Here is a 25,855-nt window from a genome sequence, read left to right as displayed (position 1 = left end):
CCATCTCGTCTTCAACGGCATGGACCGCCACTGGTTTGTAGCCCAAACTGTTTGGACGCTACAAATGTTTTGGTGAGAAGACCGATTTTTGGGATGTCTGCTGGTCTGAAAAACACCCCTGTAGGTGTTACCTTCCATCACACATGAGGAATGGCGACATCGGCAGATTGACAAGCAGACCATGCAAAAAACACATATCTTTAGTTTAAACAGATGGATTTTGATGGGGATTTCTTTATTATGCCAATTATGCTGCTGCTCCCTTGGGGTGGGATGTGTGCAGTCAAAGCATTATTTACTCTAAACTGTGTCCTAAACTGTGTCCTGAGCACTAAACTACTAGTCTAGTCAAGCAGACTGACCACTATCTAGTTTCACTGATATGTGAAATCAGACCGGTTTCACATTGCTACTAAACTACCTCAGGTTATTTGTCTTGTTATAATACAGAGTCAGTAGGAAAGCAGAGATGTTTTATTCATGACAGATGTAAACTAAAGACTTACATTATGCTACAAAAATGAAAACATCTTACAGTGCAAATAACACGTTGAGAAAGTGCCTAGAGAGAGAGAGAGACTGTTGGCAGTTTTTTTTACAAAAGAGACATTCATTTTCATTGTGGCTTTGGCCATGTTTCAGGCTGACTACTTTGCAGACGCCTGCCAGAGTTCACACGTGGATAGGTGTTCAACATATCAGCTTCACACATCGTATCTGATGCATCATTTCGGCGACAATGATGTATCACGCAAAGCAGTTGTTGATGCAATGCAATGTCTGCAATATGGTCGACCTGGAACGTAACCGTTAGCATTAAGAGGCAGTTTCGGGAAGACAGTCAACACATGAGCCTTACGATATTACCATAACCAAGTGGGAAGGTGGCATTTACCACATAAGACAGAGGAAAATCCACTTGAACGCCCCTCCAACTGGTAATTACTAGTCTATCACCCATGAGCTACAACTTCTCCCAAATGCTGACCTCTGATGTCACTTGCTAAGGAAATTAACTCGATAACAGCATTTTCAGCAGTTAAATGCAACGAAACCTTATTAAAAGCAATCTATTTATCTATCTATCTAATCTAATATGGCTTTTGAAAACTATAATTAGTTGGCAAGCATGATGGCTGTACTTTGTGTTTATGGTTGTCGCAGCTGGTTGTCCATTAGCCAAATCAGTGTTTCCCAAGCATGTGCACTTCACAAAGTTTAAATGACAGATTCCCACTTGGTTGTGAATGCAGCATTAGATCAAATAAGTAGGTCTCTGAGGGACGTAGTGAAGAAGGCAGAGACCAGCAGACACACCAACAGTGGGAGGGACAGAGCGATGGAGGGTGGTCCCGCGTTGCGGACGATGGAAAACCGACAGGTGCCGACATTCATGGCTCTGTCCACCGCCTCCAGCTCCACTGTCAGAGAGCAGCACGAAGCGTTGAACGCTGCTGCAACGACCGTCTGCTTCAGGTCCGTGTGGGTGAGGCTGCCTACGCCCTGGAGGTGTGTGAGGCTGGCGATGCCTGTGCCATTGACGCCGTCTGTCAGGTTGGCAGAGAGCTGCCAGAAGGCGGAGCTGCAGGCTGCTGGGTCAGCTGGGCAGTCGACCACCGAGACGCTGACCACCTCACACTGAGGAGGGGTGACATCTGTCACCTGCAATGGGAGGGGGGGAGATTAAGTGATGAGGAGAAAGAGAGACTTGGGTCCTATAAGTCTAATTCTGGCCCAGAGATTTGGTAGTACTTTCTCTGACCACCAGAGTACTTGTGCGGCTGAGCTTCAACACTCTTAAAGAGGAGCTGAACTCAAAAAACGACTTACTTAGTTGAAAATGGCCTACAAGGCATCGCTATTAGTCAAATACATGTTTTATTAAACAATATATATTATTACATATTATTTAACTAGGTAAGTCAGTTAAGAACAAATTCTTATTTACAATGACGCCTTGTCCAGATATCTTTTGTTGACAATTTGCATAGAAAATAGATGCCTGCTACAGTGAGTTTCCACTGAAGGTCTTGTCAATAAAAAAAGCTGGACAGAATGACGTCACACCTACAACAACTTTTTTGCTAAAAACCTAATGTTGGTTAAAATAATAAAGTAGTTGAGTTTATCCATTTAGGGAAATTGATGAATGAACTGCAGACAGCCTGTTTGCCCTCCCACCTATCTGGTTCATGTCTCAGGTAGCCTGCAAACGCCTGCATGGATAGAATGCAAGAATTTACTCATATCTGGCATATTCTAATCATTCTAATGTGCCAACGTGTCGCCACAGTCAGCGCCATGATGAAACTTGCACTCTACTAGATCTGAAATAATTGGATGTGGTAAAATTGTATCCAGCCAATCAGAAAATCAAGGCGAAGCAATTCAGGCATTCTGGAAAGTCAGGACAAGGTTCCTGCAAAGAAACATTGTGTTTATAGTTGAAATCTAGATTTAGCAAGTTGTTAGAATCACATGCCCTGCATACCTTCACAATTATTATTCATCAGTTATTTTTTGGTCGAATTAACCTGGATCAATAGAACTCGCCTATTGACTACAAAGTGTAAATAGGATCATTTTGGTCATAGAGTCAGTTTTGATCAAAACGGAGATGAGTAATTGAGGTCATGGCTTTTTACCTGAGGGTTGGGTTTTGATTTCAAATCTCTATCCTACACGGGACCACTGCCAGGCACAGTCGAATCACAGTTGACACTAATTATACAGAGTACAGGTGCCAGTTGTGCTTCCGCACAATTATTTCCCAGCCGATCGAACCATTAGCATGCAGAGCTTTGGAATTGTTCTAAAACAATCTATTGTCACAAATTTCAATGTTGAAAGAATTCGTTTTTAAATTATTATTTTTTTTAAATAAAAGGCTTGTAATTTTCTGCAACTCAAACATCTTCACATTCGTGAGCTACGGTTAGCATCAAACAACTTTCATCAGAGATATGGATATATGATGATGCTTATGTCTCCGCCCTAACAATGAGATTCTTTGTCCACGAAACAGAACGGCGGGCTGTCAAGCACCTGGCTTTTACAGGTTTTGGATCCTCCGTTTATGTTCCGAGGTTGGACTTCAGCACACTAGCACGGTTAGCAGTGTGCTTAAGGTTAAGATATATTATTTTAAGAAGATAAATTGTTAGAAATAGGCGGGGTTTATGACTTTGTGGCTGTGGTAACTTGTGACGACCAGGCACAACTCCGATACAAAGTGTTTTTTCTCAAAATTGCAGGGATGTCACATGTCTTACTTATAACAGTACACTCATAAACTAATCACTGTAAAACTTAGAGTAGATCAAATAAGCCACATGTAGCAAATAAGCCATTACATTTTCTGTTAATCAAATTCAACACTTATTGACCTCCATACAAAAACTCCTCATTTGGTGAGTGAACAAAACAAAAACCGCCACCTGCCAGAGTAAACAGATTTTGGGACCAGTTATCCCTCTCTTCACCTCTTTCTCTTTGATTACGCTCAGTGCACGGGATTCTTGACCAAACACGTCACGCGGTTGCTAAGCAATTCGTCACCCAATGTACTGTGGCCTGTTTGGGACTGTGACTCGAGGGACAAACAACAATTGCTGCCAGGATACAATATAGCGAACATAACACACCCACATTGAACCACACCCCCAGGTGGCTCCTTAATTGGGGAGGACAGCTCATAGTAATGGCTGGAACGGTATCAAACACGTGGTTTCTATGGTTTCCATGTGTTTGATAACATTCCATTTACTCAATTTCAGCCACTGTTATGAGCCTTCCTCCCCTCAACAGCCTCCTGTGATGCCAGGTTACCTTGGTGGTGTATAGACAGGTGCCGACATTCATGGCTCTGTCCACCGCCACCAGCTCCACTGTCAGAGAGCAGCACGAAGCGTTGAACACTGCAGCAACAACCATCTGCTTCAGGTCCGTGTGGGTGAGGCTGCCTACGCCCTGGAGGTGTGTGAGGCTGGCGATGCCTGTGCCATTGACGCCATCTGTCAGGTTGGCAGAGAGCTGCCAGAAGGCAGAGTTGCAGAATGCTGGGTCAGCTGGGCAGTCGACCGATGAGACGCTGACCACCTCACACTGGGGAGGGGTGACATCTGTCACCTGCAGAAATAAGTCTAGAGTGAGAGAGTGAGTAATCATGGTGAAGCTTCAACACTCTTAAAGAGGAGCTGAACTCAAAAAGACTTACTTAGTTGAAAATGGCCTACAAGGCATCGCTATTGTCAAATACAGGAAAGGAGTCAGTTAAGATGAGTGTCCAGATATCTTTTGTTGACAATTTGCATAGTAGATGCCCATAGTGGAGAGGGCCCATGACAGGTCTTGTCAATAAAAGATGACGTCACACCTACAACAACTTTTTTGCCCAAAAGTGGAAATAATAAAGTACGGGCCCAGACAGTGGAGACGGGCCCATGCATGGTGGCAAGAATTTAGATATCTGGCCCATTCTAATGTGCCAACGTGTCGCCACAGTCAGGAGATGAAACCACTCTACTAGATCTGAAATAATTGGATGTGGCCCATAGCCAATCAGAAAATGGAGACTGGAAAGGGCCCAGAAACATTGTGTTTATAGTTGAAATCTAGTGGAGACGGGCCCTGCATACCTTCACAATGGATTATTCATCAGTTAGTGAATTAACCTGGATCAATAGGCTATTGACTACAAAGTGTAAATAGGATCAGCTTAAGGAGACGGTGAGCTGTCAAGCACCTGCCTTTTACAGGTTTTGGTTCCTCCATTTATAGTGGAGGTTGGACGGGCACCAGTGTGCTTAAGGTGAAGATATATTTTTTTAAGAAGGAGAGGCGGGGGACTTGTGACGACCCTCACCAGCCTCCTGTGATGCCAGGTTACCTTGGTGGTGTATAGACAGGTGCCGACATTCATGGCTTTGTCCACCGCCACCAGCTCCACTGTCAGAGAGCCCATGAACACTGCAGTGGAGAGGCTGCCCGCTCCCTGGCGAGGCCATGCCCGTGCCATTGACACCGTCGGTCATGTTGGCAGAGAGCTGCCAGAAGGCGGAGCTGCAGGCTGCTGGGTCAGCTGGGCAGTGGACCACCTCACACTGGGGAGGGGTGAAATCTGCCCATATGGTGGAGACGAGGTAATCATGGTGAAGAGGGAGAAGAGATGAGGAAAGGAGGCTATTTAGAAGTGGAGACAGGCCCATACAGTGGAGACGGGCCCATACAGTGGAGACGGGCCCATACAGTGGAGACGGGCCCATACAGTGGAGACGGGCCCGTACAGTGGAGACGGGCCCATACAGTGGAGACGGGCCCATACAGTGGAGACGGCCCATAGAGAGGAGACGGCCCATAGAGTGGAGACGGCCCATTTAGTGGAGATGGCCCATAGTGAGGAGATGGTCCATAGAGTGGAGACGGCCCATAGAGTGGAGATGGCCCATATAGTGGAGACGGGCCCATACAGTGGAGGCGGGCCCATACAGTGGGACGGGCCCATAGTGGAGATGGAGAGGAGATGGTCCATAGAGTGGAGATGGCCCATATAGTGGAGACGGGCCCATACAGTGGAGGCGGGCCCATACAGTGGATTCGGGCCCATACAGTGGAGATGGCCCATAGAGAGGAGACGGCCCATAGAGTGGAGATGGCCCATATAGTGGAGACGGCCCATAGTGGAGAGCCCATAGAGTGGAGACGGCCCATATAGTGGAGACGGGCCCATATAGAGTGGAGACGGGCCCATATGGAGAGTGGAGACGAGACGGCCCATAGAGTGGTGGAGAGTGGGATGGCCCATAGAGTGGAGAGACCATAGAGAGGAGACGGCCCATAGAGTGGAGACGGCCCATAGAATGGAGACGGCCCATAGAGTGGGGATGGAGATGGAGGCCCATAGAGAGGAGACGGCCCATAGATGGCCCATAGAATGGAGAGCCCATAGAGTGGGGATGGCCCATAGAGAGGAGACGGCCCATAGAGTGGAGATGGGCCCATACAGTGGAGATGGCCCATAGAGAGGAGATGGCCCATAGAGTGGAGATGGCCCATATAGTGGAGACGGCCCATAGAGAGGAGATGGATGGCCCATAGAGTGGAGATGGCCCATAGAGTGGAGATGGCCCATAGAGTGGAGACGGCCCATATGGAGACGGTGGAGAGACGGCCCATAGATGGAGTGGAGAATGGCCCATAGAGTGGAGACGGCCCATAGAGTGGAGATGGCCCATAGAGTGGCCCATATAGTGGAGACGGCCCATATAGTGGAGACGGCCCATAGAGAGGAGACGGCCCATGGAGACGGCCCATAGAGTGGAGACGGGCCCATATAGTGGAGACGGGCCCATAGAGTGGAGACGGGCCCATACGAGTGGAGATGCACCATAGAGTGGAGACCCATAGTGGAGTGGAGAGTGGAAACGGCCCATAGAGTGGGGATGGCCCATAGAGTGGAGACGCACCATAGAGAGGAGACGGCCCATAGAGTGGAGACGACCCATAGAATGGAGACGGCCCATAGAGTGGGGATGGCCCATAGAGAGGAGACGGCCCATAGAGTGGAGACGCACCATAGAGAGGAGACGCACCATATAGTGGAGACGGCCCATAGAGTGGAGACGCACCATAGAGTGGAGACGGACCCATAGTGGAGACGGCCCATAGAGAGGAGACGGCCCATAGAGTGGAGATGGCCCATATAGTGGAGACGGGCCCATACAGTGGAGACGGGCCCATACAGTGGAGGTGGCCCATAGAGAGGAGACGGCCCATAGAGTGGAGATGGCCCATATTGTGGAGACGGCCCATAGAGAGGAGATGGTCCATATAGTGGAGACGGCCCATAGAGTGGAGACGGCCCATAGAGTGGAGACGGGCCCATACAGTGGAGACGGGCCCATACAGTGGAGACGGGCCAATAGAGTGGAGACGGCCCATAGAGTGGAGACGGCCCATAGAATGGAGACGGCCCATAGAGTGGGGATATAGAGTGGAGACGCACCGGACGGCCCATAGAGTGGAGAGACATAGAATGGAGACGGCCCATAGAGTGGGGATGGTGGAGGAGACGGCCCATAGAGTGGAGATGGGCCCATACAGTGAGATGGCCCATAGAGAGGAGATGGCCCATAGAGTGGAGATGGCCCATATAGTGGAGACGGCCCATAGAGAGGAGATGGTCCATAGAGAGGAGACGGCCCATAGAGTGGAGACGCACCATATAGTGGAGACGGCCCATAGAGTGGAGACGCACCATAGAGAGGAGACGGGCCCATAGAGTGGAGACGGCCCATAGAGTGGAGACGGCCCATAGAGTGGAGACGGCCCATAGAGTGGAGACGGCCCATAGAGTGGAGACGGCCCATAGAGAGGAGACGGCCCATAGAGTGGAGACGGCCCATAGAGTGGAGACGGCCCATATAGTGGAGACGGCCCATATAGTGGAGACGGCCCATAGAGAGGAGACGGCCCATAGAGTGGAGACGGCCCATAGAGTGGAGACGGGCCCATAGAGTGGAGACGGGCCCATAGAGTGGAGACGGGCCCATAGAGTGGAGACGCACCATAGAGTGGAGACGGCACATAGAGTGGAGACGGCCCATAGAGTGGAAACGGCCCATAGAGTGGGGATGGCCCATAGAGTGGAGACGCACCATAGAGAGGAGACGGCCCATAGAGTGGAGACGACCCATAGAATGGAGACGGCCCATAGAGTGGGGATGGCCCATAGAGAGGAGACGGCCCATAGAGTGGAGACGCACCATAGAGAGGAGACGCACCATATAGTGGAGACGGCCCATAGAGTGGAGACGCACCATAGAGAGGAGACGGACCCATATGGAGAGTGGAGGAGACGGCCCATAGAGTGGAGATGGCCCATATAGTGGAGACGGGCCCATACAGTGGAGACGGGCCATAGTGGAGGTGGCCCATAGAGAGGAGACGGCCCATAGAGTGGAGATGGCCCATATTGTGGAGACGGCCCATAGAGAGGAGATGGTCCATATAGTGGAGACGGCCCATAGAGTGGAGACGACCCATAGAGTGGAGACGGGCCCATACAGTGGAGACGGGCCCATACAGTGGAGACGGGCCCATAGAATGGAGACGGCCCATAGAGTGGAGACGGCCCATAGAGTGGAGACGGCCCATAGAGTGGAGACGGCCCATAGAGAGGAGACGGCCCATAGAGTGGAGACGGCCCATAGAGTGGAGACGGCCCATAGAGTGGAGACGGCCCATAGAGTGGAGGTGGCCCATAGAGAGGAGATGATCCATATAGTGGAGACGGCCCATAGAGTGGAGACGGCCCATAGAGTGGAGATGGCCCATATAGTGGAGACGGCCCATAGAGAGGAGATGGCCCATACAGAGGAGATGGTCCATATAGTGGAGACGGGCCCATAGAGTGGAGACGGCCCATAGAGTGGAGACGGCCCATAGAGTGGAAACGGCCCATAGTGGAAAGTGGAGACGGCCCATAGAGAGGAGACCCATATAGTGGAGACGGCCCATAGAGTGGAGACGGCCCATAGAGTGGAGACGGCCCATAGAGTGGAGACGGGCCCATAGAGTGGAGACGGCCCATAGAGTGGAGACGGCCCATAGAGTGGAGACGGCCCATAGAGTGGAGACGGCCCATAGAGTGGAGTCGGGCCATATAGTGGAGACGGCCCATATAGTGGAGACGGCCCATAGAGTGGAGACGGCCCATAGAGTGGAGACGGCCCATAGAGTGGAGACGGCCCATAGAGTGGAGACGGCCCGGGCCCATATAGTGGAGACGGGCCATACAGTGGAGACGGCCCATACAGTGGAGACGGGCCCATAGAGTGGAGACGGCCCATATAGTGGAGACGGCCCATAGAGTGGAGACGGCCCATAGAGTATAGAGTGGAGTCGGGACAGTGGAGACCCATAGAGTGGAGACGGCCCATAGAGTGGAGACGGCCCATAGAGTGGAGGGCCCATAGAGTGGATCGGGCCATACAGTGGAGACATAGAGTGGGACGGCCCATAGAGTGGAGACGGCCCATAGAGTGGAGACGGCCCATATAGTGGAGACGGCCCATAGAGTGGAGACTGGAGACGGCCCATATAGTGGAGACGGACCTTATAGGCCTGTCAGCTCTCTAGTGTATCTTTATATATCCACATTCTAGCGTATCTAATACATCTATTTGTATATACACTGAGTGTACAAAACATTAAGAACACCTTCCTAATATTACGCCCCCCTTTGCCCTGAGAACAGCCATATTTCGTTGGGGCATGTACTCTACAAGGTGTTGAAAGATTTCCACAGGGATGCTGGCCCATGTTGACTCCAATGCTTCCCACAGTTGTGTCAAGTTGGCTGGATGTCCTTTGGGTGGTGGACCATTCTTGATACACATGGGAAACTGTTGAGCGTACAAAAAACCCAGCAGCATTGCAGTTTTTGACACAACCCAATGCGCCTGGTACCTACTACCATAATCCACTCATAGGCACTTAAATATTTTGTCTTCACCCTCTGAATGACACACACACACGATCCATGTCTCAGGGCTTAAAAGTCCTTCTTTAACCCGTCTCCTCCCCTTCATCTACACTGATTGAAGTGGATTTAACAAGTGACATCAATAAGCGATCATAGCTTTCACCTGGATTCATCTGGTGAGTCTATATCCTGGAAATAGCAGGTGTTCTTAATGTTTTTTACTCTCAGTGTAGATGTATCTACATATCTGAGGTTACCTTGGTGACGACAGAGAGGCGCAGGACGGCGTAGTTGGAGTCGGACGCCCGGGGCCACAGCCTCGATGGTCAGGGTGACGTCTGTTCCTGAGGGTGTGTTGGCGGGCACCGTGATGGTCAGTTCACCGGTGGCGTTTCCACCGGTGGTCACAGCGATGCTGTTAAGTTAGCAGCAGCAATGGGTGAGCATTAAGTGTCAATACAAGTGATGCCAAGAGAGGACAATAATTAGTCATGTTGAGTCAGATAACCTGGTCCCAGATCTGTTTGTGCCTAAATTGCTTCTACGACCAATGTGTCACGCAACAATGACCACAGAAATGGGCAAGACCATACAAACAGATCTGGGACCAGTCTCAGGATATTCCAGCCCTGATCCCTACCTGCTGGGGACGTTCATTTTGAAGTCTCTGTCGTTTCTGGCACTGATTTTGTAGCTGCCTCCAGTGGCGTCGGTCATGACGGTGAAGGGAAGGGTGAAGGGTTTACCAGGCTCCATGCTTCTGTCCACCACGGCCTGAGAAGACAAGAACAACAAGATCTGTTGTGTAGTTGTTGTGAGGTCCACTTTTTTGAATGTGCAGTTTGTTTGTTGGCTCATTTACAGACACACATTTCTGTGCTTAGAAAGTCCATGTTGTAATTTGTAAGTAGGCCCACAGTACTACATGTTTAGGGAGTAATAGTCAGTCACGTTTTTCTTTCTGATATGGTCTATAATTGTCGATGACCATGGTTTTTGTCTGACACTATCCCAACATGCAGTATAGACTCCTTCACGATTTACAAATAAAAGGCGTTTTTCAATGTAAACTTACCTTGATGGTAACCTTGGAGACGGACATCTGAGTGGTGGACTGTCTCTGGAACACGGTGGAGGAGACCACGTCTGTCCCGTTCAACAGCACCACAAACTCCCCCACAGGGACCTTGGTTACCGTAACTAGGAAGTCTCCATTGCCCATGTCTTCCAGGGTACCGCCTACAACCTCTAACCCTGACACGGTCACCAAGGCAACGTTGGCCACCTTGACAGAGGCTGGGCCCTTTCTGCCCAACACTGATACCAACAGCATGGCAGGCATACCTGGGAGAAGGAGAAAAGAGAGGAGGAAAGGAGGGAAAGGAGGGAAAGGAGAGGAAAGTGTAGGGATAGGGAGAGAAAAGGGAGATTGAGAAGAGGACGAGTGTAGGGATAGGGAGAGAAAAGGGAGATTGAGAAGAGGACGAGTGTAGGGATAGGGAGAGAAAGAGAGAGAGAGAGAGAGAGAGAGAGAGAGAGAGAGAGAGAGAAGAGATAAAATAATTTATGTGGCTATGTAACTGTTCTAGGTTCAGATCAATTATTACAAATAACAATTAACTGCTTTTTATGACTTTGATGAAGTAGGCTTTATAAATGAACAGAATGCATTGTTTCGACCCACACAACATCAAAGAGGGCCAGCCTACTTTCTGATAGAGAATACAGTGATGAGTGCAAAACCTCTCGCCGGTGAGACAAACAACATGCACAATGATCATCTGCCTCTAACGTCTGTAATGAAGTGGCAGCTGCATTCATGTAGATGATGTCGCCATGATGTCGCCTTAGTAAAATTGTGATTGACAGATTACCTGCTTGATATGGTAATGATTTTAAGAGGATGTTGTAGTGTTTTACCTGCTTTTGGACGGCCAGAGATGAGGGCGTATCCTGGGTGAGGTCCCTCGAAAGTCTCCACAAAGTCATAAATGAAGGCAATGGTACTCTGACCTGGACACACACACACACACACACACACACACACACACACACACACACACACACACACACACACACACACACACACACACACACACACACACACACACACACACACACACACACACACACACACACACACACACACACACACACACACACACACACACTCAAGTTGCTCAAATTGTTCTGGTGAGTTATTAACAAGCAGCCTTTGGGATGCTAGACGTTTGCGTAATACACCCACCCATCCACCACGACCAAACATCCATCCTCCTTTTGTGTTTTTGCATTAAGAAATCTTCTGTCTTATGTAACTATATCAAACATAGCATACATTTGAAGTCTGAAGTTTACATACACTTAGGTTGGAGTCACTAAAACTCGTTTTTTAACCACTCCACAAATTTCTTGTTAACAAACTATAGATTTGGCAAGTTGGTTATCTACTTTGTGCATGACACAAGTCATTTTCCAACAATTGTTTACAGACAGATTTTTTTCACTTATAATTCACTGTATCACAATTCCAGTGGGTCAGAAGTTGACACTAAGTTAACTATGCCTTTAAACAGCTTGGAAAATTCCAGAAAAATATGTCATGGCTCTAGAAGCTTCTGATAGGCTAACTGACATCATTTGAGTCATTTGGAGGTGTACCTGTGGATGTATTTCAAAGCCTACCTTCAAACTCAGCACTTCTTTGCTTGACATTATGGGAAAATCAAAAGAAATCAGCCAAGACCTCAGAAAAACAATTCTAGACCTCCACAAGTCTGGTTCATCCTTGTGAGCAATTTCCAAATGCCTGAAGGTACCACGTTCATCTGTACAAACAATAGTACGCAAGTATAAACACCATGGGACCACGCAGACCACCATGGGACCATGAAGATGCTGGAGAAAACAGGTACAAAAGTATCTATATCCACAGTAAAACAAGTTCTATATCGATATAACCTGAAAGGCCGCTCAGCAAGGAAGAAGCCACTGCTCAAAAAACGGCATAAAAAAGGCAGACTAAGGTTTGCAACTGCACATGGGGACAAAAATCATACTTTTTGGAGAAATATCTTCTGGTCTGATGAAACAAAAATCGAACTGTTTGGCCATAATGACCATCGTTATGTTTGGAGGAAAAAAGGTGATTCTTGCAAGCCGAAGAACACCATCCCAACCGTAAAGCACGGAGGTGGCAGCATCATGTTGTGGGGGTGCTTTACTGCAGGAGGTACTGGTGCACTTCACAAAATAGATGGCATCACGAGGAAAATAGATGGCATCATGAGGCCGGAAAATTATGTGGCTATATGGAAGCAACATCTCAAGACATTAGTCGGGAAGTTAAAGCTTGGTCACAAATGGGTCTTCCAAATGGACAATGACACCAAGCATACTTCCAAAGTTGTGGCAAAATGGCTTAAGGACAACAAAGTCAATGTATTGGAGTTGCCATCACAAAGCCCTGACCTCCATCCTATAGAAAATGTGGGCAGAACTGGAAAAGCGTGTGTGAGCAAGGAGGCCTACAAACCTGATTAAGTTACACCAGCTCTGTCAGAAGGAATGGGCCAAAATTCACCCAACTTATTTTGGTAAGCTTGTATAAGGCTACCCAAAACGTTCTACCCAAGTTAAACAATTTAAAGGCAATGCTACCAAATACTCATTGAGTGAATGTAAACTTCTGACCCACTGGATATGTGATGAAAGAAATAAAAGCTGAAATAAATAATTTTCTCTACTGTTATTCAGATATTTCACATTCTTATAATAAAGTGGTGATCCTAACTGACCAAAGACAGGGAATATTTGCTAGGATTAAATGTCAGGAATTATGAAAAACAGAGTTTAAACGTATTTGGCTGATGTGTATGTAAACTTCCAAAAATAGAAACGTCCTCCCTGTTAACTGTGTTTATTGTCAGCAAACTTAATGTGTAAATATTTGTATGAAGATATCAAGACTCCACAACTGAAACATAAACTGAACAAGTTCCACAGAGGAACAGAAATGGAACAATGTGTCCCTGAACAAAGCGGGGTCAAAATCAACAGGAACTGTCAGGATTTGGTGTGGCCACCAGCTGCATTAAGTACTGCAGTGCATCTCCTCCTCATGGACTGCACCAGATTTGCCAGTACTTGCTGTGAGATGTTACCCCACTCTTCCATTAAGGCACCTGTAAGTTCCCGGACATTTCTGGGGGGAATGCCCAAGCCCTCACCCTCCGATCCAACAGGTCCCAGACTTCTCAATGGAATTGAGACCCGGCTCTTCGCTGGCCATGGCAGAACACTGACATTCCTGTCTTGCAGGAAATCACGCGAAGAACGACTAGTATGGCTGGTGAAATTATCATGCTGGAGGGTCATGTCAGGATGAGCCTGCAGGAAGGGTACCACATGAGTGGGAGGATGTCTTCCCTGTAACGCACAGCGTTGAGATTGCCTGCAATGAAAACAAGCTCAGTCCGATGATGCTGTGACACACCTCCCCAGACCAACTCCAAATCGATCCCAAATCAGATACAGGCCTCAGTGTAATGCTCATTCCTTTGAAGAAGATGTGAATCCGACCATCATCCCTGGTGAGACAAAACCGTGACTCATCAGTGAAGAGCACTTTTTGCCAGTCCTCAGTCTGGTCCAGCGACGATGGGTTTGTGCCCATAGGCGACGTTGCTGACGGTGATGTGATGTCTGGACCTGCCTTACAACAGGCCTGCAAGCCCTCAGTCCATTCTCTCTCAGCCTATTACGAACAGTTTGAGCACTGATGGAGGGATTGTGTGTTCCTGGTGTAACTCGGGCAGTTGTTGTTGCCATCCTGTATCTGTCCTGCAGTGATGTGATGTACCGATCCTGTGCAGGTGTTGTTACACTTGGTCTGCCACTGCAATAACGATCAGCTGTCCGCCCTGTCTCCCTGTAATGCTGTTTAGGCGTCTCACAGTACGGGCATTGCAATTTATTGCCCTGGCCACATCTGCAGTCCTAAGGCACGTTCGCACAGATGAGCAGGGACCCTGGGCATCTTTCTTCTGAGTCAGTTGAAAGGCCTCTGTAGTGTCCTAAGTTTTCATAACTGTGACCTGAATTGCCTACCGTCTGTAAGCTGTTAGTGTCTTAACGACCGTTCCACAGGTGCATGTTCATTCATTGTTTATGGTTCATTGAACAAGCATGGGAAACAGTGCTTAAACCCTTTACAGTGAAGATCTGTGATGTTATTTGGATTTTTACGAATTATCTTTGAAAGACAGGGTCCTGAAAAATTGACATTTCTTTTTTTGCTGAGTTTATTTGGTGCATGTGACGCATTTGAATGGATTATTTAAACCCAGATCTGGGCTCTGTGTGTATCTAGGCTGCCATCTAGTGTTGAGCGTGAGCATAACACACATATTTAATAGAACAGACGTATCTCTATGGTAACTCACCAGTGACCTTCAGTGTGTAGGGCTGGTTGGAGTTCATGCTGATTTCCCATAATCCTGTCTGTTTGTTGGAGGCCAGACGGACCCGGAAGAGGTTGCCCACCGTCTGGACAGTCCCCAGTTCCCCGTTGGCCTCGTTCTGTTTCTGGGTCACACCTGTAGGGGCAAGGAGGGTGACAGTCAAATAGGATGACAGTCAAACATACTGTCAATGGGATATACCTGGTTCATGATACCTTGTTGAAATATGCTTTGTGCCTTAAAAACATTAAGATCGCTACATACGTAAACACGCAAAACAGGTCAACTGTAACCATTAAGGAGGGAAAACTAACCATAGATCATAGGGGAAATGATTCAGTTAGGTGTGAAAACTGATATTAGATCAGTGGGGAAATGTCATCCTATTCAGTTAGGTGAACCTTTACCTGAAAACTGATATTAGATCAGTGTCTAGGGGAAATGTCATCCTATTCAGTTAGGTGGTGATATTAGATCAGTGTCTAGGGGAAATTCACTATTCAGTTAGGTGAAAACTGATATTAGATCAGTGTGTAGGTGTTGGAGGTTCCCACCTGCAGGGTTCTTCAGGGTGAAGGTGAGGGACTATCCAGTGATGTTTGAGGTTCTTACCTGCAGGGTTCTTCAGGGTGAAGGTGAGGGACTTTCCAGTGATGTAGATGGTGATGTTGTTCAGGGATGTTTGAGGTTCTTACGTCCAGGGGCAGGGGAAGGGAGGGACTATCCAATGTTTGTCTGCAGCTTCAGGGTTGCTATTCAGGGATGTTTGGGTTACCTGCAGGGTTCTTCAGGGTGAAGGTAGGACAGTGATGTTTGTCACCTGAGGGGAGGAGGACTTTCCAGGATGGATGGTGATGTTGAGAGAGGCAGGAGGAGGACAGGACTGTCATGAGAGGGACAGAATGAGAGAGGAGGATAGAAATGGTATGTTTTTTTTTTGTAACTTGGAGGATTTAATTTTCATAGATATAACAATTATGTCTAGGCATTTCTAAAATTCATTATTTATAAAGCATGTGTTTTTTAATTGATCAAGTTTTGAATTATTCCAAATCAACTACTGATCCAAATCAAAATGGCCACCAGTGTTGACTCACCAGAGCGGAGGTGGAGGAGTCGATGATGACGTCAGTGGCCTGGGGCAGATTTTCCTTGGTGACTCCAATGGCCTGACCACCAGACGCCAGCGCCAGGTCCTTGTAGGTCTGGAATGTAGCTGCCCTGGACTCTACTCCACTTCTCCTCCTTCTAGCACCAGCACCATCACCAGTCATGAAGAAAGACACCTGGAGAGACACATAGGTGTGTTTGAGAGAGTTTGCCTGGTCGTATTCATTAGGCACCAAACGAAGAAAGAAAGAAAAAAGGCAATGACTACTTGTCCAATAAGAATGGCTTGTTTTGTTTGCCGTTGGAAAACATTTTGCTGCGTTTTGCTACTGTGTGCCCTAATTAATAAGATCCTGAACTGCAGGACATGGTTTCTTCTAAAACAGGAAGTGTTTGAGGAGGTGTTTGAGGAAGTGCTCACAGCTGACTTGGTGCTCCTGATCAGGGCCAAGATGGTGTCCCTTAACGCAATGTCCTTGGCAACGGCATCTGTGAAAACATAGATGTGGGACGACGCAGGGGCACCGGTCAGCGCCAACAACTGTGGAGAGAGAGAGAGAGAGAGAGAGAGAGAGAGAGAGAGAGAGAGAGAGAGAGAGAGAGAGAGAGAGAGAGAAGAGAATGCTTAGTGTCTTTATTTATTGTCAGGTGCAATATAAACAAAGAATGAGACTATATCTGAAAGCTGATTGGAATATAGCCATGTCAATCACTGTACCTGTAGACCTGATAAGCACATCTCAGGGAGGTCTCCGCCCCCATCAGCTTTGAGTTTAGCGATCTCTGTTTTCATAACATCAGGGTTTGTCGTTCTTATCAGGGGTCCGAACTCTACACACACACACAAACACACACTGATCACTAACCACTTCCTGACTTAACCACAAACCGCACCAGCATTTCAGTAACTGCCAGAGTTTGTCAGTGATGTTTTGCTAAGGAGAATGCTTGGTGGAGTGTAAAGCCAGCTTTACTTGGGTCATTGAATGGGACCAGGATGTACTGGGAGGGCTCGTCCAGTGTTCCCTTTTTGCTGTCGATGATCTCATTGACGACTCTCTTGGCTTCAAGGATGTCATCCTTCATGCTCCCCGTGGTGTCGATCACAAAAGCAACCACTGCCGATCGCGCTATGCCCATGAAGCTGTGGGAGAGAGAGAGAGATAAAGAGATAGAGAGTAACTTCAACATGGGTATTTCCCTCTTCCCCTCCACTCCTCTCCTCCCCTTCACCCCCTCTACCCCTCTCTTCCCCTCTACCCCTCTCCCCTCTCCTTCTCCTTCCCCCCTCTACCCCTCTCTTCCCCTTCACCCCCTCTACCCCTCTCTCCCCACTTCACCCCCCCTCTACCCCCTCTCTCTCTTCCCCTCTACCCCCTCTCCTCCTCTCTTCCCCTTCACCCCCTCTCCCCCTCTCCTCCCCTTCCCCCTCTACCCCCCTCTCACCCCTCTCCTCCTCCCCTTCACCCCTCTCCCCTCCTTCTTCCCCCTCTACCCCTCTCCTCCCCTTCACCCCCTCTCCTCTCCCCTTCTCCCCCTCTACCCCTCTCCTCCCCTTCACCCCCTCTACCCCTCCTCCTCCCCCTTCACCCCCTCTCCTCCCCTTCACCCCCTCTACCCCTCTCCTATCCTTCACCCCTCTCCCCCTCTACCCCTCTCCTTTACCCCTCTACTACTCCCTCTCCTCTCCTTCACCCGCCTCTACCCCTCTCCTCTCCCCCTTCACCCCTCTACCCCTCTCCTCTCCTTCACCCCCCCTCTACCCCTCTCCTCCCCTTCACCCCCTCTCCTCCCCTTCTCCCCCTCTACCCCCCTCCCCTACCCCCCCTCTCTCCTCCCCTTCACCCCCCTCTACCCCCCCTCCCCTTCACCCCCCTCCCCTCCTCCCCTTCACCCCCTCCCCCCTCTCCTCCCCTTCCCCCCTCACCCCCCTACCCTACCCCTCTCCTCTCCTTCACCCCTCTACCCCCTCTCCTCTCCTTCACCCCCTCTACCCCTCTCCTCCCTTCACCCCCCTCTACCCCTCTCCTCCCCTTCACCCCCATCTACCCCTCTCCGTACCGTAGGTAGTTGTTGTCACCGGCGGCTCCCCGGATGTCGTCCAGCAGCTGGAGGGTTGCGGTCGTTGCCACGGTGACAGCAGCAGTGTGCAGGGCCACGTTGTCAGAGCGACGCTCGTCCTTGCTGATGCCCCCGCGAGGAACCTCAGAGCTGTTTAGGTCAGCTGCACCGCCATGACTACACTTACCTGGGGGAGGAGAGGTGATGATGGGTGTTATACAGAGAGTGTGTGGGTATCTGGGGAAGGGTGTGTGTGTGTGTGTGTGTGTGTGTGTGTGTGTGTGTGTGTGTGTGTGTGTGTGTATACACACCTTTAGGCTTAGCTGTGGAGAAGATCCCCATGTACCCAGAAGTGAGTTTCTTCTCATTAAGGATGTTAGGAAGGATGGAGTTTGAACATAACCCCCCATTGGCACAGTCACTGCAGGTCGGGGTGCTGACATCTACCGAACCAAATCACAACGTAAGAGTCGGTCTTGAATTAAGGTGGCATTAAAAATATATATACAGTGCCTTGCGAAAGTATTCAGCCCCCTTGAACTTTGCGACCTTTTTGCCACATTTCAGGCTTCAAACATAAAGATATAAAACTGTATTTTTTTGTGAAGAATCAACAACAAGTGGGACACAATCATGAAGTGGAACGACATTTATTGGATATTTCAAACTTTTTTAACAAATCAAAAACTGAAAAATTAGGCGTGCAAAATTATTCAGCCCCCTTAAGTTAATACTTTGTAGCGCCACCTTTTGCTGCGATTACAGCTGTAAGTTGCTTGGGGTATGTCTCTATCAGTTTTACACATCGAGAGACTGAATTTTTTCCCATTCCTCCTTGCAAAACAGCTCGAGCTCAGTGAGGTTGGATGGAGAGCATTTGTGAACAGCAGTTTTCAGTTCTTCAGTTCATGCGGATGACTCAACACTTTACATGTCAGCTACTACAGTTACTGAAATGACTGCCACACTTAACAAAGAGCCTCAGTCAGTTTCAGAACGGGTGGCAAGAAATAAGATATTTCTAAATATTTCACAAACTAAAATCATTGTATTTGGGACAAATCATCACAATGCTTGATGGTTTTTGTGACTGAACTTGAAACTTTCAAAGTTCTTGACATTTTTCCGTCATGACTGACCTTCATATCTTAAAGTAATGACGGACTGTCATTTCTCTTTGGTTATTTGAACTGTTCTTGCCATAATATGGACTTGGTCTTTTCCAAATAGGCTTCTCTTCAACACAACTGATTGGCTAAAATGCATTAAGAAGGAAAGAAATTCCCAAGTTAAGTTTTAAGAAGGCACACCTGTTTATTGAAATGCATTCCAGATGACTACCCCATGAAACTGGTTGAGAGAATGCCAAGAGTGTGAAAAGCTGTCATCAAGGCAAAGCGAGGCTATTTGAAGAATCACAAATATAAATACATTTGGATTTGTTTAACACTGTTTTGGTTACTACCTGATTCCATGTGTTATTTCATAGTTTTGATGAATTCTACAATGTAGAAAAATAGTTAAAATAAAGAAAACCTCTGAAAGAGTAGGTGTTCTAAAACTCTTGACTGCTAAGTATAGATGGGTTTCAGTAGAAAGGACTGACACACACACACACACACACACACACACACACACACACACACACACACACACACACACACACACACACACACACACACACACACACACACACACACACACACACACACACACACACTCTCCTAAACCCTAAATGGGAGTGGTGGTCCTTTCGCTTACCCATAATTCCCTAAGACTATTCTGCTTTATCTGGCTCTGTTGAACATAGGAGATGATATGTGTTTGTGTCCCTCTCTGTCTGCCCTTTAGACTTCCTGTAAACCCTTAATGACCTCATTATCGAATGAAGCCAGAGGTAGCAGCAGATTTCTCTCTTTGTCTCTCCTTTTTAATCTGCTGTCGTACTTTTCTCTAACATTCCAAGCATGCCTCCCTCCTTCCTTCCTGCAATACCACCCCCCTCCTTCCCCCTTCCTTCCCTTCCCTACCACCCTCCTTCCCTCCTCCCTTCCTTCCCTTCCCTAACACCCTCCCTCCCTCCTTCATTCCCTGCCCTACCACCCTCCCTCCCTCCCTGCTCTACCACCCTTCCTCCCTCCCTCCAGTTGGACCCCATGCCTAGCTGTCCTCGTTGCTGCATTAACTCAAGCCCTCCCTACCTGCCAGGTTTTCCAGTGGGAGATCGGGGCGGATCAGGTTGGCAAAGGGTTCAGTGTATCCCAGGTCCACCCAGTTACTGTGGCTGTAGAAGTCCTGACAAAACACAAGCATGTATTATATACCAAGTCTGTGTCTGAGGGAAAGCTATCAATCTAATTCCCTATAGTAGAGTCCTCTCCCCAGTGTCTCTCCTCTTACCTGTAGTGTGTGTAGTCCTCTCCCCAGTGTCTCTCCTCTTACCTGTAGTGTGTACAGTCCTCTCCCCAGTGTCTCTCTAGCTACCTGTAGTGTGTACAGTCCTCTCCCCAGTGTCTCTCTAGCTACCTGTAGTGTGTACAGTCCTCTCCCCAGTGTCTCTCTAGCTACCTGTAGTGTGTACAGTCCTCTCCCCAGTGTCTCTCCTCTTACCTGTAGTGTGTACAGTCCTCTCCCCAGTGTCTCTCTAGCTACCTGTAGTGTGTACAGTCCTCTCCCCAGTGTCTCTCCTCTTACCTGTAGTGTGTACAGTCCTCTCCCCAGTGTCTCTCCTCTTACCTGTAGTGTGTGTAGTACTCTCCCCAGTGTCTCTCCTCTTACCTGTAGTGTGTACAGTCCTCTCCCCAGTGTCTCTCCTCTTACCTGTAGTGTGTGTAGTCCTCTCCCCAGTGTCTCTCCTCTTACCTGTAGTGTGTACAGTCCTCTCCCCAGTGTCTCTCTAGCTACCTGTAGTGTGTACAGTCCTCTCCCCAGTGTCTCTCCTCTTACCTGTAGTGTGTGTAGTACTCTCCCCAGTGTCTCTCCTCTTACCTGTAGTGTGTACAGTCCTCTCCCCAGTGTCTCTCTAGCTACCTGTAGTGTGTACAGTCCTCTCCCCAGTGTCTCTCTAGCTACCTGTAGTGTGTACAGTCCTCTCCCCAGTGTCTCTCTAGCTACCTGTAGTGTGTACAGTCCTCTCCCCAGTGTCTCTCCTCTTACCTGTAGTGTGTGTAGTACTCTCCCCAGTGTCTCTCCTCTTACCTGTAGTGTGTATAGTACTCTCCCCAGTGTCTCTCCTCTTACCTGTAGTGTGTACAGTCCTCTCCCCAGTGTCTCTCTGGCTACCTGTAGTGTGTACAGTCCTCTCCCCAGTGTCTCTCTAGCTACCTGTAGTGTGTACAGTCCTCTCCCCAGTGTCTCTCCTCTTACCTGTAGTGTGTGTAGTACTCTCCCCAGTGTCTCTCCTCTTACCTGTAGTGTGTACAGTCCTCTCCCCAGTGTCTCTCCTCTTACCTGTAGTGTGTGTAGTCCTCTCCCCAGTGTCTCTCCTCTTACCTGTAGTGTGTATAGTACTCTCCCCAGTGTCTCTCCTCTTACCTGTAGTGTGTGTAGTCCTCTCCCCAGTGTCTCTCCTCTTACCTGTAGTGTGTGTAGTACTCTCCCCAGTGTCTCTCTGGCAGCCTGGAAGTTCTCCCTTTGTACGCTGGCCTTGATGCTGGCCACCCCGTCAGTTATAAGGCGCCGGCCCTCAGCAAACGCCTCTGAGTTGAAGTGATGGGCTGGGCTGTTATTATAAAAATTATGATCATTTGGTTTCATGTAGAACACAACTGTAGGAGTGATACACCAAATGTTCACTTGGCCTGGAACAATAATGACAATGATTAATTGTTTATATAGTTCATACATTAGATCCACTAGAAGAAGGGTGTATGAGTGATGCACATCCTAAACCTTTACAATAAGGTTCTTAGGAATAAAGGATTTGAGAGCAGCATATGACATGTGCTGGATAAGAAACCTAGTTCAATAAAGATGTATTTATTTTTGTAGTTAAAAAATAAAAGATATATACACTACCGTTCAAAAGTTTGGGGTGACTTAGAAATGTCACATTTTTTGTCAATTAAAATAACATCAAATTGATCAGAAATAAAGTGTAGACATTATTAATGTTGTAAATGACTATTGTCATTAGAAAACCCTTTTGCAATTATGTTAGCACAGCTGAAAACTGTTGTTCTGGTTTGATTACAGGCTCAAAATGGCCAGAAACAAAGAACTTTCTTCTGAAACTCGTCAGTCTATTCTTGTTCTGAGAAATTAAGGCTTTCGATGTGAGAACTTGCCAAGAAACTGAAGATCTCGTACAACGCTGTGCACGACTCCCTTCACAGAACAGCACAAACTGGTCCTAAACAGAATAGAAAGATGAGTGGGAGGCCCCGGTGCACAACTGAGCAAGAGAACAAGTACATCAGAGTGTCTAGTTTGAGAAACAGACACCTCACAAGTCCTCAACTGGCAGCTTCATTAAATAGCATCCTCAAAACACCAGTCTCAACTACAGCAGTGACGAGGCAAATCCGGGATGCTGGACTTGTAGGCAGAGTTTCTCTGTTCAGAGTCTGTGTTCTTTTGCCCATCTTAATATTTTCTTCTTATTGGCCAGTCTGAGATATGGCTTTTTCTTTTCAACTCTGCCAGGAAGGTCAGCATCCCTGAGTTACCTCTTCACTGATGATGTTGAGACTGGTGTTCTGCGGGTAATATTTTATGAAGCTGCCATTAGAGGACTTGTAAGGTTACTAATGAACTTATCCTCTGCCACAGAGGTACAGAGTCTTCCATTCTTTGGCGGGTCTCATGATAGACAGTTTCATCATAGCGTTTGATGATTTTTGCTACTGCACTTGAAGAAACTTTCAAAGTTCTTGAAATGTTCCACATTGACTGACCTTCATGTCTTAAAGTAATGATGAACTGACATTTATCTTTGCTTATTTAAGCTGTTCTTGCCATAATATGGACTTGGTGTTTTACCAAATGTAGTCATCGCCTGTATACCCCACCTACCTCGTCATAACACAACTGATTGGCTCAAACAAATTAAGAATGAAAGAAATTCCACAAGTTAACTTTTAAGAAGGCACACCTATTATTTGAAATGCATTCCAGGTGACTACCTCATGAAGCTGGTTGAGAGAATGCCAAGAGTGTGCAAAGCTGTCATCAAGGTAAAGGGAGGCTATTTGAAGAATTGCAAATATAAAAATATTTTGATTTGTTGAACACTTTTTTGGTTGCTCCATGATTCCATATGTTTTATGTCATAGTTTTGATGTCTTCACTATTATTCTACAATGTAAAAAAAAATGTACAAATATAGAAAACCCTTGAATGAGTCGATGTTCTAAAACTTTTGACTGACAGCTACTGTATATGTATTTTTTTTTACCCCTTTTGCTCCCCAATTGTTCTTGTCCCAATGCTGCAACTCCCGTACGGACTCAGGAGAGGCGACGGTCGAGAGCCGTGCTTCCTCCGAAAAATGACCCCGCCATTTCTCACTGCTTCTTGACACAATGTTCGCTTAACCTGGAAACCAGCTGCACCAATGTGTTGGAGAAAACATTATACACCTGGCAACCGTGTCAGCGTGCATGCGCCATGCACACCACAGGAGTCGCTAGAGCGAGATGGGACAAGGACATCCCAGCCGGCCAAACCCTCCTCTAACCCGTACAATTGTGTGTCGCCTCATGGGTCTCCAGGTCACGGCCGGCTGCGACACATCCTGGAATCAAACCAGGATCTGTAGTGATGTAGCTAGCAGTGCAATGCAGTGCCTTAGACTGCTGCGCCATTCAGGAGGCTTATTAAAATAAAGATTTCATAAAAAACGTGTTGCATTTTCTGTGCTAATTCCAAGCACTCCAAGCACTTTACATAATACGTGAACCTCATTCTCTATCAATGGAGACCAACCTGTTGACATGATAAGTGAACCTCATTCTCTATCAATGGAGCACCAACCTGTTGACATGATAAGTGAACCTCTTTCTCTATCAATGGAGCACCAACCTGTTGACATGATAAGTTAACCTCATTCTCTATCAATGGAGCACCAACCTGTTGACATGATAAGTTAACCTCATTCTCTATCAATGGAGCACCAACCTGTTGACATGATAAGTTAACCTCATTCTCTATCAATGGAGCACCAACCTGTTGACATGATAAGTTAACCTCATTCTCTATCAATGGAGCACCAACCTGTTGACATAATAAGGGAACCTCATTCTCTATCAATGGAGCACCAACCTGTTGACATGATAAGTTAACCTCATTCTCTATCAATGGAGACCAACCTGTTGACAAAGTCTCTGTCCACCTGTCCGTTCTGTATGTAGATCTCATTCAGGGCAGATTTGAACTTAGCTGCTGACACTTCACCTGTTGCTTTGGGTCCCAGGCAGGCCTGGACCAGCTCCTCAGCAGAGTTACCCTAAATGGAAAGGTCAGAGGTTAGAGGGTAGAGGTCAGCCAATCAGCATTGAGGGCAAAGTTGATTAAAATAAAATCGGTCAACAAAACACAATTTGCTTCATCTCTCTCTCTCTTTCTCTCTCTCACAAACACGCACACACACACACACACACACACACACACACACACACACACACACACACACACACACACACACACACACACACACACACACACACACACACACACACACACACACACACACACACACACACACACACACACACACACACACACACACACACACACACACACACACACACAAACTTACCGTGGGGGTAAAGTCTCGTCCCTCTGACTCGGCGATGGCTCGGCACACCTCTGTGACCTTCTGTAGAACGGCCGCTCCCGTGATGCTGACGTGGGTGGAGGCTCCGCCCCCAAAGGGAGCAAATGCCCAGGCTCCTCCTGATAGGACCAGGGCCAAGAAGGACATGCACAGCACCGGTGACATCATCAGTCTGTGTGGAAGAGAAGAGAGGGGTGGGGGGGGGGGTAAGAGAGAGAGTCTGCCATCATCATCATTATCATCATGAAGTGGGGTTTCATTGTCAACAACTGTAAGGAAATCCCTGATGCTAAATGTTGGCCCCAACCCAACCCAACATGTCCTATAATATTGGTGAATATTGCATTCCATGTTTCCTTGGAACATACAGAGATTAATGCTTCTATCCTGTTAGCCTGTTAATAAATCAAATCTTTCCACTTCAGCAAAAACTGAACAGATTAAGAAAATATATTAGTTCAGAGACATAGTATAGTTTTGTCTAAAGACAATAATAAACACTTTCAGAAAAAATATTTTATCACAGCATTAATAACCAAAAACGTATATAGTCACAACAAACAATTCAAAAACAATATATACTTAAGCAATAAGACATTAGGGGGTGTGGTATATGGTCAAAATACCACGGCTAATGACTGTTCTTAAACACGACGCCATTATATTGGCAATATACCACAAAACCCCCAAGGTGCCTTATTGCTATTATAAACTGTTTGCCATCATAATTAGAGCAGTAAAATAAATGTTTTGTCGTACTCTGATATACCACTTCTGTCAGACAATCAGCGTTCAGGGCTTGAACCACTCACTTTATAATATGATCTACAGACTAAAAAACATTTACTCTAAAATTACACCAATAATGTTAAACAAAATGAAAATAAAGACCTCTGAATTGTTTTGTGATATAATAACACCAGTTATGTGAAGAAACCTTCTCAAAGCTTCCATACCTTCTCA

At 47.3% G+C, this 25,855-nt stretch overlaps 1 protein-coding gene across 1 annotated transcript; it reads right to left on the bottom strand.

The window, feature by feature from the left end:
• Positions 1-459: 459 nt before the first annotated feature.
• On the bottom strand, positions 460-25,057 carry LOC135531492 (von Willebrand factor A domain-containing protein 7-like). Its single transcript, XM_064959523.1, has 21 exons — positions 24,875-25,057; positions 24,426-24,562; positions 21,694-21,838; positions 20,319-20,412; positions 18,429-18,560; positions 18,118-18,304; positions 17,031-17,200; positions 16,775-16,887; positions 16,478-16,597; positions 16,044-16,232; positions 15,722-15,731; positions 15,559-15,636; positions 14,929-15,081; positions 11,405-11,497; positions 10,560-10,828; positions 10,125-10,258; positions 9,648-9,899; positions 9,383-9,386; positions 4,889-4,993; positions 3,829-4,128; positions 460-1,662 (listed from the first exon to the last, which is right to left on the bottom strand). Exons 1-21 carry the CDS (start codon positions 25,055-25,057, stop codon positions 1,261-1,263), a joined length of 3,270 nt encoding a protein of 1,089 aa, XP_064815595.1. The 3' UTR covers positions 460-1,260.
• Positions 25,058-25,855: the final 798 nt, after the last annotated feature.

The sequence above is a fragment of the Oncorhynchus masou genome, unplaced genomic scaffold (genome assembly GCF_036934945.1).
Source record: "Oncorhynchus masou masou isolate Uvic2021 unplaced genomic scaffold, UVic_Omas_1.1 unplaced_scaffold_1603, whole genome shotgun sequence".
NCBI classification, from domain to species: Eukaryota; Metazoa; Chordata; class Actinopteri; order Salmoniformes; family Salmonidae; genus Oncorhynchus; species Oncorhynchus masou.
This window is presented reverse-complemented; position numbering and strand designations above follow the sequence as displayed.

Coding starts and splice junctions, on each gene's coding strand:
- LOC135531492 (XM_064959523.1), bottom strand. CDS start 25,057: ATGTCACCGGTGCTGTGCATGTCCTTCTTGGCCCTGGTCCTATCAGGA. Junction 17,201..18,117: donor GGTGACAACAACTACCTACG/GTACGGAGAGGG, acceptor TCTCTCCCACAG/CTTCATGGGCATAGCGCGAT. Junction 16,233..16,477: donor TCAGGAGCACCAAGTCAGCT/GTGAGCACTTCC, acceptor GTGTCTCTCCAG/GTGTCTTTCTTCATGACTGG.